At 41.9% G+C, this 16,738-nt stretch overlaps 1 protein-coding gene across 2 annotated transcripts in view; it reads left to right on the top strand.

Moving 5' to 3' along the window:
- Nucleotides 1–1,106: 1,106 nt before the first annotated feature.
- ZNF354C (zinc finger protein 354C) overlaps nucleotides 1,107–16,738 on the top strand; it is a 47,541-nt gene continuing 31,909 nt past the window's right edge. The window contains exons 1-2 of one of the 2 annotated variants that reach the window (XM_061149665.1): nucleotides 1,107–1,237; nucleotides 3,244–3,295. In XM_061149665.1, the coding sequence (XP_061005648.1) occupies nucleotides 3,263–3,295 (33 nt within the window). In that variant the 5' untranslated portion in view covers nucleotides 1,107–1,237; nucleotides 3,244–3,262. Of the gene's footprint in view, nucleotides 1,427–3,207; nucleotides 3,296–16,738 lie in introns of both variants that reach the window. The other variant, XM_061149664.1, reaches the window with a different exon arrangement.

Here is a 16,738-nt window from a genome sequence, read left to right as displayed (position 1 = left end):
TCCCTAAATTCTAACTTAACCCTCCTCTACCCCTTTTCCCTTTGGTAACCATAAATTTGTTTTCTGTGTCTGTGAATCTGTTTCTGTTTTGTAAATAAATTCATTTGTATCACTTTTTAGATGCCACATATAAGTCATACCATATGATACTTGTCTTTCTCTGCCTGATTTATTTCACTTAGTACGATAATCTCTAGGCCTATGTATTTAGCTGCAAATGGCATTATTTCATTCTTTTTTTCTTTTAATGGCTGAGTTATTTTTGCTATTATTTTTCTTCTTTCTCTCCCTTGACAATTTAAGCTGCATGAATGCAGAGGCTGTGCCAGTTTTATTTACTAGTTTATTTCTAGCATCTACAACGCCAGGTGCAAAACAACTGTTAAATATACCTTGTTAAATGAATGAATAATGCAATCATACAACAGTGAAAATGAATAAACTTTTCATATATGAAGATAGGTGAACCTAATAAGGTTAGCATGTAAGTCACATTCAGCATGTAAGTCACAGAAAAACACATAGCAGATTCTATTTACATAAAGATGAAACACCTTGCAAAAGTAAACACACTGTTTTAGGGGCACCTACTTGAGATGTACTAATCAGGCTAAGCCAAGAAATGTTTAACACAGTATAGAAAAATCGGGAGCATCGTGGACAGGTCTTCCAAGATTCTGGTCAAGTTCTCTTTTGAAGCACAATGTTGAGTATATGGGTGTTAGTTTTATTATGCTTAAACATACCTGTTCATACATTATCCTCCTTGTACACATTAAAATAATTAAAAATAATCAAAACTAACTGGTAGGGGCTAGGGCGCACAGACCTTAACGGCGTCAAAATTCAGGGGTTTTATTCAAATGATTTTGCTTGTCTAACAAAACAAGTCACGCAGCTGATTTAGGCAGCAAGCATTTTGGAGATCACCCGCCTTATTTGTGAACGCTCCCTCGCACGGCAACCCCAGCGCACAGCTGGGCCCAACAGCTCCCCAGAAGAGAGAACGTTTCCATCTCCTAAGTGGCGGCGCCAGCGGCGCCCCTGGGAAGTGTAGTAGGCGCGAGCCCAGAGGCATGCCGGGAGTCGTAGTTCTCCTGGGTTTGCGGGGCTGCAAGGAGGGCTCGCGGCTTTCTCGGGACTCGTGGCGCGGGTGATCCCGGCTCTGCGAGGGAGGCCTCCCAGGGACTGAGAAACTCTCGGTTGCATCTCCCGGTGGCAGTCAGAGCCAGCACGTGTGCGGGTCTGGGCTGGGAGGTGTGCCGGCCGGGCGGGGCTGCGCGCAGGCACGAGGGAGACACCGAGGCCGAGTGGGTCTGGAGGCGGTCTGCACGGCCCAGGCCGCGATGCTTCAGGGGGAGTCGCTGCCCTGCCCGCACCTCCACCCCTCCCCAGGGAGGGTCGCGGGGAGGGAGAGCCCAGTCAGGTGAGTTGGGGCGGTCCGGGACTGCTGTTGGTGGGAGTCTTTTGTGGCTGGCTTTTCAGAGATTTCTGATGAAACAGACAGTAGCAACAATGGCAATGCCTATGGAGACCTTATCTGTGCCCGGTACTAGTCTGGCACCTTGGATGAATGAACTCATTTCAACCTCAGATAACAGGTAGATCCTGTTTTACAGATGAAGAAAATGAGGCACCGGTGGACAGCTAATTTGCCCATTAACCGGGGCCTTGGACTCTACCATGATCTATTTTGCCTCTACTGTATATTTAGCAGTTTTGTTTCTTGGGGAAGGTCACTAGGCTCTCTGGTTCTCAGTCTCCCTCACATCTGTAATATGAGGAGCAGTACTTTTTAGAGTGGTTGTGCGGATTAAATAATACATGCAAGATACAAGATGGGGAGAAGATGTGCGTCATAGAGGAACCATGGCACTTGTATAGCAGCTTTCCTTCTCTGGCTGACATTACCCAGCATACTCAGTTTGTTGAGCTTTCATGCCAGGTGCTATACCTGTGGAACCTACCACAAACTTAGGTGGCTGGTGCAGGCAACCTTGGCCACCACTCTTCTCTGACAGTGCTCTGCCTGCTTCTCTTACCTTGCTTTCCCAGTTGGGGTTTGTGTATGAAGAACAAAGGATACGGGGAACTGTGGATGCTAAAAGAGGTGGCACCTGTGGAATTTGTGTTTAGGAGTGGCATCCAAAATGGTGTGCGTTACGTGTGACAGTTCCCTGGAAAGAACACAGCAGTCCAGGAAGGAGTCACTCAGGAGCACCTGCGTTGGCCATTCTGTTGCAGGAAGGGGGACCCCTTCCAGGGCCTGAAACTGGGCCCTTGTCTAACACTCGGAAATTTGAATTGTCCGAGGAGACACATGTGCTTGCAAAGCAAGAGATTTTATTGGGAAAGGGCGCCCAGGTGGAGAGCAGGAGGGTCAGGGTCAGGGAACCCAGGAGAACTTCTCTGCCACATGGGTTTTACATGGCAGTCTCAGGTTTTATGGTGATGGGATTAGTTTCCAGGTTGTCCTTAGCCAATCATTCTGACTCAGAGTCCTTTCTGGTGGTGCACGCCTTGTTCAGCCAAGATGGATGCCAGCGAGAAGGATTCTGGGAGGTGCGGACAGATGGTGTCTCCTTTTGACCTTTCCTGAATTCTTCTGATTGGTAAAGGCTTATTAGTTCCCTGTTCCTTACCAGGACGTCCTGTTGTAAAACAGCTCATGCAAATGGTTACTATGATGCCTGGCCAGGGTGGGCGGTTTCAATCAGTGTGCTTCCCCTAACAGTTCCATAGAAAAAGAGATGACACATGTGGGCAAGCTCCTTTATTGTGGTCTCTTCAGGAAGGAAATGGTGAAGCAAGGCAAACAGGCTTAGGATTGGCTAGGTATGTTTGAAAGTGGCAGTCTGAAACACTCACATTCACTGTGACCATTTGAATGTATAGTTTAAAGCTATCTTCAGGACTCCAGAAGTCTGTGATGAGTCTCAATTTGCTTAGATATAGCCAATAGAGCCCAGTGGATGTTAAAAGCATCTATATATGGAAATTAGAAGTATGGTTAATATCAAGGCAGAGGTGGAGGTTGGCAAATTGTCTTAGAACTTAATTGGCTTAGTAGGTACACTTTTAAACTCGGTTTGCATCATTTATATGGCATGTCTTTGTTCAGACCTGATGGATATTATGGGTAGTTGTAACTTCCTTTTTCCATGCTTTGACCCCAGAGTTCTTCATGACACCTTTTTTTCTTTGCAGACCTACCTTGTCAAGCACTCTGCTCTCCCTTGACAGGAAAACTGAGAAGGAAAGAATGGCCTTAGATTTGCTGCCTGCTCAGATGACAGTAAGTAAATTTTGTCTTTTTCATGAATTTCCCGCTGTGTTCAGAGATGGTGGACGTATTTCCATTCTTTGTCCAGCTACTTTGCTTTCCAGAGTCTGATAGGTTTTTCCCATGATCCTGGACTTACCAAGGGGTTGCTGAGGAATGTGCATCCTCTGTCCCTAGACAGAGGTCACCCTTAATTCACCCCCAAACTCACTTCATGACCAAAGATTGAGTCGGCTCTGAACATAGGCTTCCAGATAGGATAGGTGCTTGTGAGGAGTACGGGGTATAGGCAATCTTTATCTTCACAGGTGACAGAGTATCACTGGAGCAAAGCCATGGAAGGGCCACGAGACACGCTCGGCAGGCATTTGTGGAGCTCTGACAGTGTACAGGGTACTGTGCGTGGTGCGTGGATACAGAGGAGAGGTGTTATTTCTGTCCTCAGGGAGTTTGGTACTGATCTTAGGAAATGACCAAATGCCCAAGAAAATTCAGAGGAGAGATTGGAGAAGTGGAGTTATTTTGAGCTGATACTGAAGGTTAGGACTGATACCTGGTGGGCATCACAGAAGGAATTGAACTTGACCTCGGCTCTCAGGCTGGCATTGGGGAGGACAAAGGACTCCCTCTTTCTTGGCACTTTCTCTGTCTTGTGCAACTGTGATGCTAGGCCATCTCATGTCCCTCTCATCCATTGGGTGCCTCTATCTCCTTCTCCTTTGTTTTTTTCCCTGCTATTTCAGATCTCACCCTGGCTCTTGTTTCTTGGTCCTTTTGAGATCTCTTTTCATTATTTAACTCTCATTTTTCTCAGGATCTTTATCGAATCTCTCTCCTCAGACCTCAACTTTTTCCTAAAGATCCAGTCTGTCATTCCCAAACTCTTATGAAATATTTCTACAAGGAAGTTCTGTCATTCTCCCAACACCAACTTTCTTCCCTTGTTTGTCACTGGCTGCTTTTCTAAAAAGTAGTGGTAGCCCACAGTTTGAAAATGTGGACTCTGAAAGTTGATTTTATGAGTTCACATGTGGACTAGGAATGTGATGAAATAAAATTATTTTCTCCCTCTCTGCTTCGTTTTCTCATTTGTAAGTGTGGTTAGTAATATACATGCCTCGTTTAAACTTGCTAATAGAGGACTGCTAGTATCTGCATTTTACAGATGGGGAAACTGGGGCACAGAGAAGCAATTAACTTAATCACAGTTTTGTTGTTGTTCAGTTGCTCAGTCGTGTCCAACTCTTTGCGACCCCATGGACTGCAGCATGCCAGGTTTCCCTGTATTTTACCATCTCCCGGAGCTTGCTCAAACTCATGTCCATAAAGTTAGTGACACCATCCAACCATCTCATCCTCTGTCGTCCCCGTCTTCTTCTGCCTTCAGTCTTTCCCAGCATCAGGGTCTTTCCTAGTGAGTCAGCTCCTCACATTAGGTAGCCAAAGTATTGGAGCTTCAGCTTCAGCCTCAGTCCTTCCAGTGAATATTCAGGATTGATTTCCTTTGGGATTGACTGGTTTGATCTTTTTGCAGTCCAAGGGACTCTCAAGAGTCTTCCAAAACAGCACAGTTCAAAAGCATCAGCTCTTCGGCATTCAGTTTTCTTTATGGTCCGACTCTCACATCCATACATGACTACTGGATAAAGCATAGCTTTGACTAGATGGACCTTTCTCGGCAAAGTAATGTTTCTGCTTTTTAATATACTGTCTAAGTTTGTCATAGCTTTTCTTCCAAGAAGCAAGTGTCTTTTAATTTCATGGCTGCAGTCATCATCTGCAGTGATCTTGGAGCCCAAGAAAATAAAGAGTGTTACTGTTTCCATTGTTTCCCCATCTATTTGCCATGAAGTGATGAGACTGGATGCCATGATCTTCGTTTTTTGAACGTTGAGTTTTAAGCCAACTTTTTCACTCTTCTCTGTCACCTTCATCAAGAGGCTCTTTAGTTCCTCTTCACTTTCTGCTATGAGGATAGTGTCATCTGCATATCTAAGGTTATTGATATTTCTCCCTACAATCTTGATTCCAGCATGTGCTTCATCCAGCCCAGCATTTCTCATGATGTACTCTGCATATAAGTTAAATAAGCAGGATGACAGTATACAGCCCTGATGTACTCCTTTCCCAATTTTGAACCAGTCCGTTGTTCCATGTCCAGTTCTAACTGTTCCTTCTTGACCTGCATACAGGTTTCTCAGGAGGCAGGTAAGGTGGTCTGATATTCCCATCTCTTGAAGAATTTTCCACAGTTTGTTGTGATGCACAGTCAAAGGCTTCAGCATAGTCGATGAAGCAGAAATAGATGTTTTTCTGGAACTCTCTTGCTTTTTCTATGATCCAGTGGATGTTGGCAATTTGACCTATGATGTCTCTGCCTTTTCTAAATCCAACTTGAACATCTGGAAGTTCTTGGTTCACGTACTGTTGAAGCCTAGCTTGGAGAATTTTGAGCATTACTTTGCTAGCTTGTGAGATGAGTGCAGTTGTGCGGTAGTTTGAGCATTCTTTGGCATTGCATTTCTTTGGGATTGGAATGAAAACTGACCTTTTCCAGTTCTGTGGCCACTGCTGAATTTTCCAAATTTGCTGGCATATTGAGAGCAGCCCTTTCACAAGATCATCTTTCAGGATTTGAAATAGCTCACCTGAAATTCCATCACCTCCACTAGCTTGGTTCGTCGTGATGCTTCCTAAGGCCCACTTGACTTCACACTCCAGGATGTCTGGCTCTAGGTGAGTGATCACACCATTGTGTTATCTGGGTCATGAAGATCCTTTTTTGTATAGTTCTTCTGTGTGTTCTTGCCACCTCTTCTTAATATCTTCTGCTTCTGTTAGGTCCATACCGTTTCTGTCCTTTATTGTGCCCATCTTTGCATGAAATATTCCCTTGGTATCTCTAATTTTCCTGAAGCGATCTCACGGTAGTACAGCTGACTTTTACCCATATAAGACAGTCTATACAGTTAACATGCCCTGAAAAAGTATATGTAGAGTATTAAGAGCAGCTCGTGGTACAGATTAAATCTCAATAAATGCTACCTGTCACTATTGTTAGTTACAGCATTATTTCAGGATCTGCCAGATTTGGTCCTAAAATCTCTAGGGTAGACTTTACTTCAATTCTTTAGTTATAAGAAGATGAATGTTTCCAGAAACCAGAATGTAAAACCAGCACAATGCACTGCAAAGCAAAACCCAGCAGTAACCTGGGCTACCCTCTGTCAAGAGGTAGGACTTCCACTGTCTGAGCTTTCCCACATCCCCAAGCTGGAGAGACTTACTTGATTTTGGCTAAAGGAAGATGTAGAGAAATATGTTTGCAACGCAGAACCAGTGGAGATGCAAATTGTGGACCAGTAATTTAGTATCTAACCCTTTTGATTAAGTCTCTTAGAGCTGAAGTGACCCAATTACAGGTCTCATTACTTCATTTGCATCAGTTCAGTGGTAATACTCAATTTCAACTTCTTTCTTCATTAAGGGTCCTAAAAGGTGTATTTCTCTCTGCTGTCTGTAGAAAAATAAAATAGCAAACAAAGATAACTGTTGGAAAAAGCAGGATATGTCCAGATTTTACCAATATTCCTTATTCTCTTCTATTTCCATGCAGCCTATAATTTATCTTGTGCGGAAAAGGTACATAGGACTTGGTGCTATTGATTTATCGTTTGTCAGTTAACTTTTTTTGAGCAGTAAATCAATATTTGTTTTTGTTATTGTCACTATTTTTGAAATTATTTTTCAGGATAGTTTCAGATTGCAAAGATACTACCTTCATTACTGTACACCCTGTACCCAGTTTTCCCTATTACTAACATTTTGCATTATTATGAAATATTTACTGTAATTAATGAGCCAGTATTGATACACTGGCATTAACTAAAGTCCATGCTTTATTTGGATTTCTTTAGTTTTTCTCTGAAGTCCTTTTTCTGTTCCAGGATCCCATCCAGGATGCCCCATTACATTTAGTTGTCATATTTTTCTTAGGCTCCTCCTGGCTGTTTCTCATCTTTCCTCTTTTTGATGACTGTAACAGTTTTGAAAAGTATTGGTTAGATAGATGTTTTGTAGAATGTTCCTCTGTTATGGTATGTCTGATGTTTTTCTTAATGTAGGGCTGAAGTTAGAGGTTTTGGGGAGAATTACACAGAGGTAAAGTGTAATTCTTATTACATCATCAAAACTACATATAATAACATAACTCATCATTGTTGATGTTGACCTAGTCACCTAACTGAGGTATTTTTGCCAGGTTGCTCTATGGCAAACTTTCTTTTTCCATCTGCCAACACTATCCTCTGAGCAGAAGGCACTATGTGTGGCCCGCATGGGAGGAGGAGGGGGTTATGGTCCACCTCCTTGGGTGTAGAGAATCTACTAAATCATCTGGAATTCTGAATGGAGGATTGTCACTTCTTCCCCCTTTGTGTCAATATGGATTCACAGGTTCTTAGTTTATGTTTTAGGTTATAATCTAGTGCTGCTTCATTTTGTTCGCTCAGATTGTTCCGTCTATGATCAGCAGGAGCGCTTTTACTTTTTACTCTGTCCCTGAGACACACCACTATCAGTGTGCACTTCTTTTGTTTTGCTTTTGGAGCACTTCCTTACCTTTGGTGCTATAAGATGCTCTAGGCTTCCCAGTATCAAAATCAGCTATTTCTCTAGTAGCCTTGGTTCTTTTTCTTGGAGAATGATACTAAAAAGTAAGATCTAGGCCTTAGGTTTACTCATTGCTACTGGGGTGTCTTTGCTTTTAGATTCTCTTAGCTGACAAGGAAATACATGTGTATACTAACCTCTGTGTGTGTGTATGTGTGTGTGTGTATTTTTATATGTAACCATCTGTGTGTATGTGTGCACATTTCTATATGTAACCACTTGTATCTGTGTTAAGCTATGTATTAGTTCATGCTGATGTCTCCAACTCTAATTTATTACCGCAGGGATCTTTCTAGCCTGCTCTCCTTCCTTACCTGTAACCTCCCATTCCAACAACAGTGAGAAACATAGCTCCCACCATCTGCCATCCTTTGACTTTAACCATTCAATTCCAGTCTATATGTGTAAAAAACAGAGACATCACTTTGTTGGCAAAGGTCCATATAGTCAAAAGTATGGTTTTTCCAGTAGTCATGTATGGATGTGAGAGTTTGACCAATAAAGAAAGCTGCGTGCCAAAGAATTGATTCTCTTGAACTGTGGTGTTGGGGAAGATTCTTGAGAGTCCCTTGGATTGCAAGGAGATTAAACCAGTCAATCCCAAAGGAAATCAACCCCGAATATTCATTGGAAGGACAGAGGAGCCTGGCGTGCTACAGTCCTTGGAGTTGCAAAGAGTCATAAACGACTCAACAACCAAACGACGACGACAACAAAAAACTACTTTATCGACCAGAGTACAATACTTATGAACAGTTTCTTTTGTCTTACAGCCTCCACTCATTTCCAGAGTTAAGAAAGTCAGCATCGTTTGTACCACTTCCTTCATTAGGCTATGTCATACATTTGTATTATGTTTAGATTGTTCTCTCAGATTCTGTGTTCCATTCTGGGATCCCCCAACATCCTAAATGACTTTTTAAAATTTGTGTACATTAAATTTCACTCTTTGTGTTGTAAATTTCTATGAGTTTTAAAAAACGTATTGTGTGTTATATCCACCATTACAGTGTTATACAGAATAGTCTCACTGTCCACAAAATTTCTCTTTACTTCACCTATTCAACAGTCTTCCCCTGCCCCACTCCGAACCACTGGCAACACAGATCTTTGTACTGTCTCTACATATCAGTGATACATCTTTTTTTTAAAAAATGAATGGTTGTCCTGCAGTTTGCAGTATAAATTACCACTAATTGTGAGTCTACCTTTGAATAATACTTCCTACATTCTACAAATACCTTATTAACAGAGTAATCCCAGTTCTTCCCACCCATCTCTTGTGGCATTATTGTCAGTCATTTTACTCATCACTTACTATAATCACCAAATTCATTATTAGTACTTTAATTAAACAGCTATCTTTTAGATCAATTAAGAATAAGAAAAATATCTTGATTTATTCCTTGTCACTCTTCCTTAATGTAGATTCACATTTCTGATCTGTGTTATTTTCTTTCTCCCTGAAGAACTTCTTTCATCATTTTCTTGCAGGACAGATCTGCTGGTAATGAATTTTTTGTCTGAGAAAGTATTTCTCATCACTTTTGATTTCCCTGTGTATGGAACTGTAGATTAGTGTTTTCTTTAAATACTTTAAATATTTATCTTCATATTTCTGTGCTTTCTCATGAGATCTGTAATTCTTAGATAACATGTGTTTGTTCCTCTATAGGTAACATGTATTTTTTCTTTATCTTTGGTTTTCAGTGTTTGAATATGATATGGTTTTTTGTTCTTGTTCACTTCCTAAGTCATGTGCATTTCTTTGTGATCCAGTGAACTGCAGCACAGGAGGCTCCTCTGTCCTCCATTAACTCCTGTTGCTCAAATACATGTCCACTGAATAGGTGAGGCCATCCAAGTATCTCATTCTCTGTTGCCCCTTCTCCTTTTGCCTTCAATCTTTCTCACCATTAGGGTCTTTTCAAATGAGTCAGCTCTGTGCTTCAGGTGGCCAAAGTACTGAAGCTTCGGCTTCAGCATCAGTCCTTCCGGTGAATATTCAGGACTGATTTCCTTTAGGATTGACTGGTTTGATCTTGCAGTCCAAGGGACTCTCAAGAACCTTCACCAGCACCACAGTTTGAAGGCATCAATTCTTCAACACTCAGTCATCTTTATGGTCCAACTCTCACATCTGTACATGACTACTGGAAAAACCATAGCTTTGACCCTGCTTTTTAACAAGCTGTTTACATTTATCATAGCTTTCCTTCCAAGGAACAAGCATCTCTTAATTTTATGGCTGCAGTTACTGTCTGCAGTGATTTTGGAACCCAAGAAAATAAAATCTGTCACTGCTTCCATTTTTTTCCCTTGTATTTGCCATGAAGTGATGAGATTGGATGCCATGATCTTAGTTTTCTGAATGTTGAGTTTTAAGCCAACTTTTTTTCTCTCTTCTTTCACTCTCATTAAGAGACTCTTCAGGTCCTCTTCGCTTTCTGCCATTGGAGTGGTAGGATCTGCACATGTGAGGTTGTTGATATTTCTCCTGGCAATCTTGATTCCAGCTTGGGATTCATCCAGCCCAGCATTTCACATGATGTGCTCTGCATGTAAGTTAAATAAGCAGGGTGTACTCCTTTGATGTACTCCTTTCCCAGTTTCTAACAGTTAGAACCAGACATGGAACAACAGACTGGTCCAAATCGGGAAAGGAGTGCGTCAAGGCTATATATCGTCACCCTGCTTATTTAACTTATATGCAGAGTATAGCATGCAAAATGAAAAAACCTCAGATATGCAGATGACACCACCCTTATGGTAGAAAGTGAAGAAGAACTAAAGAGCCTCTTGATGAAAGTGAAAGAAGAGAGAAAAAGTTGGCTTAAAACTTAACATTCAGAAAACGAAGATTATGGCATCCAGTCCCATCACTTCATGGCAAATAGTTGGGGAAACAATAGAAACAGTGACAGACTTGATTTTTGGGGGCTCCATAATCATGGTTGCAGATGGTGACTGCAACCATGAAATTAAAGGACACTTGCTCCTTGGAAGAAAAGCTATGACCAACCTAGACAGCATATTAAAAAACAGAGACATTACTTTGCCAATAGAGGTCCGTCTAGTCACAACTATGGTTTTTCCAGTAGTCCTGTATGGATGTAAGAGTTGGACTATAAAGAAAGCTGAGCACTGAAGAATTGATGCTTTTGAACTGTGGTGTTGGAGAAGACTCTTGAAGAGTCCCTTGGATTGCAAGGGCATCCAACCAGTTATTCCTAAAGGAAATGATCCCTGAATATACATTGGAAGGACTGATGCTGAAACTCCAATACTTTGGCCACCTGATGCACAGAACTGATTCCTTGGAAAAGACCCTGATGCTGGGAAAGACTGAAGGCAGGAGGAGAAGGGGACGACAGAGGATGAGATGGTTGGATGGCATTACAGACTCGATGGACATGAATTTGAGTAGGCTCTGGGAGTTGGGATGGACAGGGAAGCCTGGTGTGCTGCAGTCCGTGGGGTTGCAAAGAGTCAGACACGACTGAGTGACTGAACTTTTCCCATTTGGAACCAGTCCGTTGTTCCAGGTCAGGTTGTAGCTGTTGCTTTTCGACCTGCATACAGGTTTCTCAGGAGACAAGTAAGATAGTCTGGTATTCCCATCTATTTAAAAATTTTCCATAGTTTGTTGTGATCCACACATTCAGTCAGTGAAGTAGAAGTAGATGTTTTTCTCGAATTCTGTTACTTTCTCTATGATACAACAAATGTTGGCAATTTGGTCTCTTGTTCCTCTACCTTTTCTAAACCTAGCTTATACAACTGGAAGTTCTTGGCTCACCTACTGCTGAAGCCTAGGTTGATGGATTTTGAGTCTAACCTTGCTAGCATGTGAAGTAAGTCCACTTGTACCATAGTTTGAACATTCTTTGGCAGTGCCCTTCTTTGAGATTGGAATGAAAACTGACCTTTTCCCGTCCTGTGGCCACTGCTGAGTTTTTCAACCTGCTGGCATATTGAGTGCAGCACTTTCACAGCATTATCTCTAGGATTTTAAATAGCTTGGCTGGAATTCCATCACCTCCACTAGCTTTGTTCATAGTGATGCTTCCTAAGGCCCACTTGACTTCACCCTCCAGGATGTCTGGCTCTAGGTGAATGACCATACCATCGTGGTTATCTGGGTCATGAAGATCTTTTTTGTATAGTTCTTCTGTGTATTCTTGTCACCTCTTCTTAATCTCTTCTGTTTCTGTTAAGTCCTTGCTATTTCTGTCTTTTATCATGCCCGTCCTTGCATGAAATGTTCCCTTGATATCTCCACTTTTCTTGAAGAAATCTATAGTCTTTCCCATTCAGTTGTTTTCCTCTATTTCCTTGCATTTTTAATTTAAGAAGGCCTTCTTATTTCTCCTTGCTCTTCTCTGGAGCTCTGCATTCAGTTGTGTATATCTTTCCCTTTCTCCCTTGCCTTTCACCTCTCTTATCTCATCAGCTATTTGTAAAGCCTCCTCAGACAGCCATTTTCCCATTTTGCATTTCTTTTTCTTTGGGATGGTTTTGGTCACTGCCTCCTGTACAGTGTTACAAAACTCCATCCATAGTTCTTGAGGTGCCCTGTCTACCAGATCAAATCCCTTGAATCTGTTCATCACCTCCACTGTATTATCATGTGTGCTAAGTCACTTCAGTTGTGTCCAACTCTTTGTGACCTTATGGACTGTAGCCCACCAGGCTCCTCTGTCCATGGGATTCTATAGGCAAGAATACTGGAGTGGGTTGCCATTTCCTCCTCCAGGGGATCTTCCCAAGCCAGGGATCAAATCCATGTGTCTTATGTCTCCTGCATTGGCAGGCAGGTTCTTTACCTCTAGTGCCACCTGGGAAGCCCTACTGTTTAATCATAAGAAATCTGATTTGTGTCACACCTGATTAGCCTAGTAGTTTTCCCTGCTTTTGGCTTCTATGGTGGCTCAGATGGTAAAGAATCTGCCTGCAGTGCTGGAGACCTGGGGTTGATCCCTGGGTGGGGAATATCTCCTGGAGAGGGGAATGGCACCCCCCTCCAGTATTCTTGCCTGGAGAATCCCATGGATAGAGGACCCAGTTGGCTACAGTCCATGGGGTCCCAAAGAGTTGGGCAAAACTGAGCGACCAACACTTTCATTTTCAGTTTTCCTACTTTCTTCAATTTAAGCCTGAATTTTGCAATAGAGTGCTCATCACCTGAGACACAGTCAGCTCTGGGTCTTGTTTTTGCTGACTGTATAGAGCTTCTTCATCTTCTGCTGCAAAGAATATAATCAGTCTGATTTTGGTATTGAACTTTTGGTGATGTCCATATGTAGACATCGTATGTGCTTGTGCTTTGAAAGGGTGCTTTGAAAGGGTATTTGCTATGGCCAGTGCATTCTCTTCACAAAACTCTGTTAGCCTTTGTCTGCTTCATTTTGTACTCCAAGGCCAAACTTGCCTATTACTCTAGGTATCTCTTGACTTCCTACTTTTGCATTCCAGTCCCCTATGATGAAAAAGACTTTTTTTTTTTTTTGTATTTGTTCTAGAAGGTCTTGTAGGTCTTCACAGAACTGATCAACTTGAGCTTCTTCAGCATTAGTGGATGGGGCATCAATTTTGATTACTGTGATGTTGAATGGGTTGTTTGGAAACAAGTTGAGATCATTCTGTCATTTTTGAGATTGTACCCAAGTACAGTCACCTTCACTGCAGATGGTGATTGCAGCCATGAAATTAAAAGACACTTACTCCTTGGAAGGAAAGCTATGACCAACCTAGACAGCATATTAAAAAGCAGAGACATTACTTTGTCTAGTCAAGGCTATGATTTTTCCAGTAGTTATGTATGGATGTGAGAGTTGGACTATAAAGAAAGCTGAGTGCTGAAGAATTGATGCTTTTGAACTGGGGTGTAGAGAAGACTCTTGAGAGTCTCTCGGCCTGCAAGGAGATCCAACCAGTCCATCCTAAAGGAGATCAGTCCTGGGTGTTCATTGGAAGGACTGATGTTGAAGCTGAAATTCCAATACTTTGGCCACCTGATGCCAAGAGCTGACTCATTTGAAGAGACCCTGATGCTGGGAAAGAGTTGGACACAACTGAGCGACTGAACTGAACTGAACTCAAGTACTGCATTTTGGATTTTTTTATCGACTGTAAGGGCTACTCCATTTCTTCTAGGGGTTTCTTGCCCACAGTAGTAGATATAATGGTCATTTGAATTAAATTTGCCCATATTCATCCATTTTAGTTCACTGATTTCTAAAATGTCAATGTTCACTCTTGCCATCTCCTACTTGACCACATCCAGTTTACCTTGCTTGATTCATGGACCTAACGTTCCAGGTTCCTAAGCGATATTGTTTATTATAGCATCAGACTTTACTTTCACCACCAAACACATTCACAACTGTACATCACTTTCACTTTGACCCAACTGCTTCATTCTTTCTGGCGCTAATAGTAATTGCCCTTTGCTCTTCCCCAGTGGCATATTGGACACCTTCCAACCTGGGGGACTTATCTCCCAGTGTCACCTCTTTTTCCCTTTCACACTGTTCATGGGGCTCTCACAGCAAGAACATTGTAGTGGTTTGCCATTCCCTCCTTCAGTGGACCACATTGTGTCAGAATTCTTAACTATGACCCATCTGTCTTGGGTAGCCTTGCAGGGCATAGCTCTTAGCTTCATTGAGTTACACAAGCCCCTTCACCACAACGAGGCTGTGATCCATGAAAGAAGGTACTCCATTTATCAGGTAATTTTAAATGATCAGATTTAAATGTTGTATTTTGAACAGGGAAGGTGATATATGGTATGTCAGTAAAAATTTTAAGGGCATATAACAGTAATCATTTTTCACTTTTCACAGTTGCTCTGGACCAAGAATGCAAACCGATAGCAGAAACAATTTATCTCTCCTATACAAAGCCTGGGGTCTTAGCTGAAAGGCCCAAAGGTTAGAGGGTAGAATCATATGAAGTATCTTTCACATGTATTGTAGTTGATGCCAGCTTGTGGCTGAGACCTTAGTTAGGGTTGTTGGATGAAACAGCCACCTGGAGTCTCCGTATGTCTTGGGCTTACAGTATGGTGGCCAGATTCCAAGGGTGAGCATCACGTGAGCCAGGTGGAAAGCACCGTCTTGCCTCAGAAGTCACGTAACATTACCTCCACTGAATTCTAGTTGTCATAGCCCCCGGAGTCCCCTGTGCAGACTCAAAGAAAGGAAACGTAGACCTCACTTCTTGGTGGGAAAAGTGTCAGTGTCACACTGTAGAAGAGTGTGTTATACGGGAGGTGTATTGGTGTGGTCATCCTGGGATAGTACAGTCTGCCACGGCTGTCAGAATTAAAAGTGTACATGCACTTTGAGCCAGCAGTTCAATCTCTACCAGTTTATCTTTTTTTAAGTAATATTTTTATCCATTTATTTTTGGCTCTGCTGGGTCTTCGTTGCTGCGCAGCTTTTCTCTAGCTGCAGAGAATGGGGGCTTCTCTCTGGTTGTGGTGCTTGGGCTTCTCATTGCAGAGGTTTCTCTCTTGCAGAGCCCTGGCTCTTGGGCACATGAGCTTCAGTAACTGCAGCTTCCAGCTTCTAGAGTACAGGCTCAATAGTTGTGGCATACAGGCTTAGTTACTCTGTGGCATGTGGGATCTTCCTGGATCAGGGATTGAACCCAGGCCTCCTGCATTGGTGGGAGGTTCTTTACAAGTGAGCCACTAGGGAAGACCCTCTACCACTTTATGTTATAAATACAGGTGTACACACCAGAGACATCTGTGTGAGAATGGTCATTGTGCATCGTATGTGAGAGCAAGAAACAGAAACCATCTGAATATTCATCAATAAAGGAAATAGCAAATAAGTTTTGGTATCTATACGGTGGCATATGTCATGAAGTGGTTAAAAAGAATAAGATTTGTATATGTAGATGTGGCAAGTTTGTACAATACAAGTTAATCATGATTCAGAATTTTTCCATTAAAAACAAGAATACATATGAATATTTGCACAAAACATTTCTGGAAAGAAAAACGAGAAACTTTATACCGTTACCTATAGGATGGAGCTACTGAACACATCACCATGTGTTCTTTTGTGCTCTTCATATTCTTTAGCATGTGTCTGCTTTCCTTTTGTTTAATGAAATGGCCAAAAGAGCACATGAATGTTCAGTTGGATATGAATTTTGTAATATATTCTTAAAACATGAGTAAAACTTGTCTATACTAGGATTTAGTGTGATATATATTTGTTCATTTTATTTTCAGTTTCTGATTTTTCTGAAGTTTTTATGTTTACTTTGTGCACTTTTTAAAAAGTTAATGACATTTAAAAGGAAAAAGAATGTCATTTTGGTGGGAGTGTTCTAAGGCCCAGGGAGATGGGATGGAAGTACAGACAGAATATGGGGTTGCTGTGAGTATTCCACCTATAGCAGCAAGATGCCTGCTTAGGCTGTCATAACAAAATGCCACAGACTTAAAACAACAGAAGTGTATTTTCTCATAGTCCTAGAGGCTAGAGGTCTAAGATCAAGATGTTAGCAGGTTTGGTTTCTTCTGAGGCCTGTCTCCTTGGTTTGCAGACGGCAAGCCACAATTCTCACTGTGTTCTTATATGGTCTTCCCTCTGTGCATGTACATGTCTGGGTGCTAATCTCTTTTTATAAGGACACCAGGCATGTTGGATTAGGGCCCAATCTAAAGACCATATTTTAGTTTAATTACCTCTTTAAAGACCTTATCTCCAGAGTCTGAGAGTTCTAGAGGTTTGTACTTAAACATATGAACTGGGTGGTGGT

This window comes from Dama dama, chromosome 9 (genome assembly GCF_033118175.1).
Source record: "Dama dama isolate Ldn47 chromosome 9, ASM3311817v1, whole genome shotgun sequence".
NCBI classification, from domain to species: Eukaryota; Metazoa; Chordata; class Mammalia; order Artiodactyla; family Cervidae; genus Dama; species Dama dama.
The sequence above is the reverse complement of the archived record's forward strand: the minus strand, read 5'-3'. Positions and strand labels throughout refer to the sequence as shown.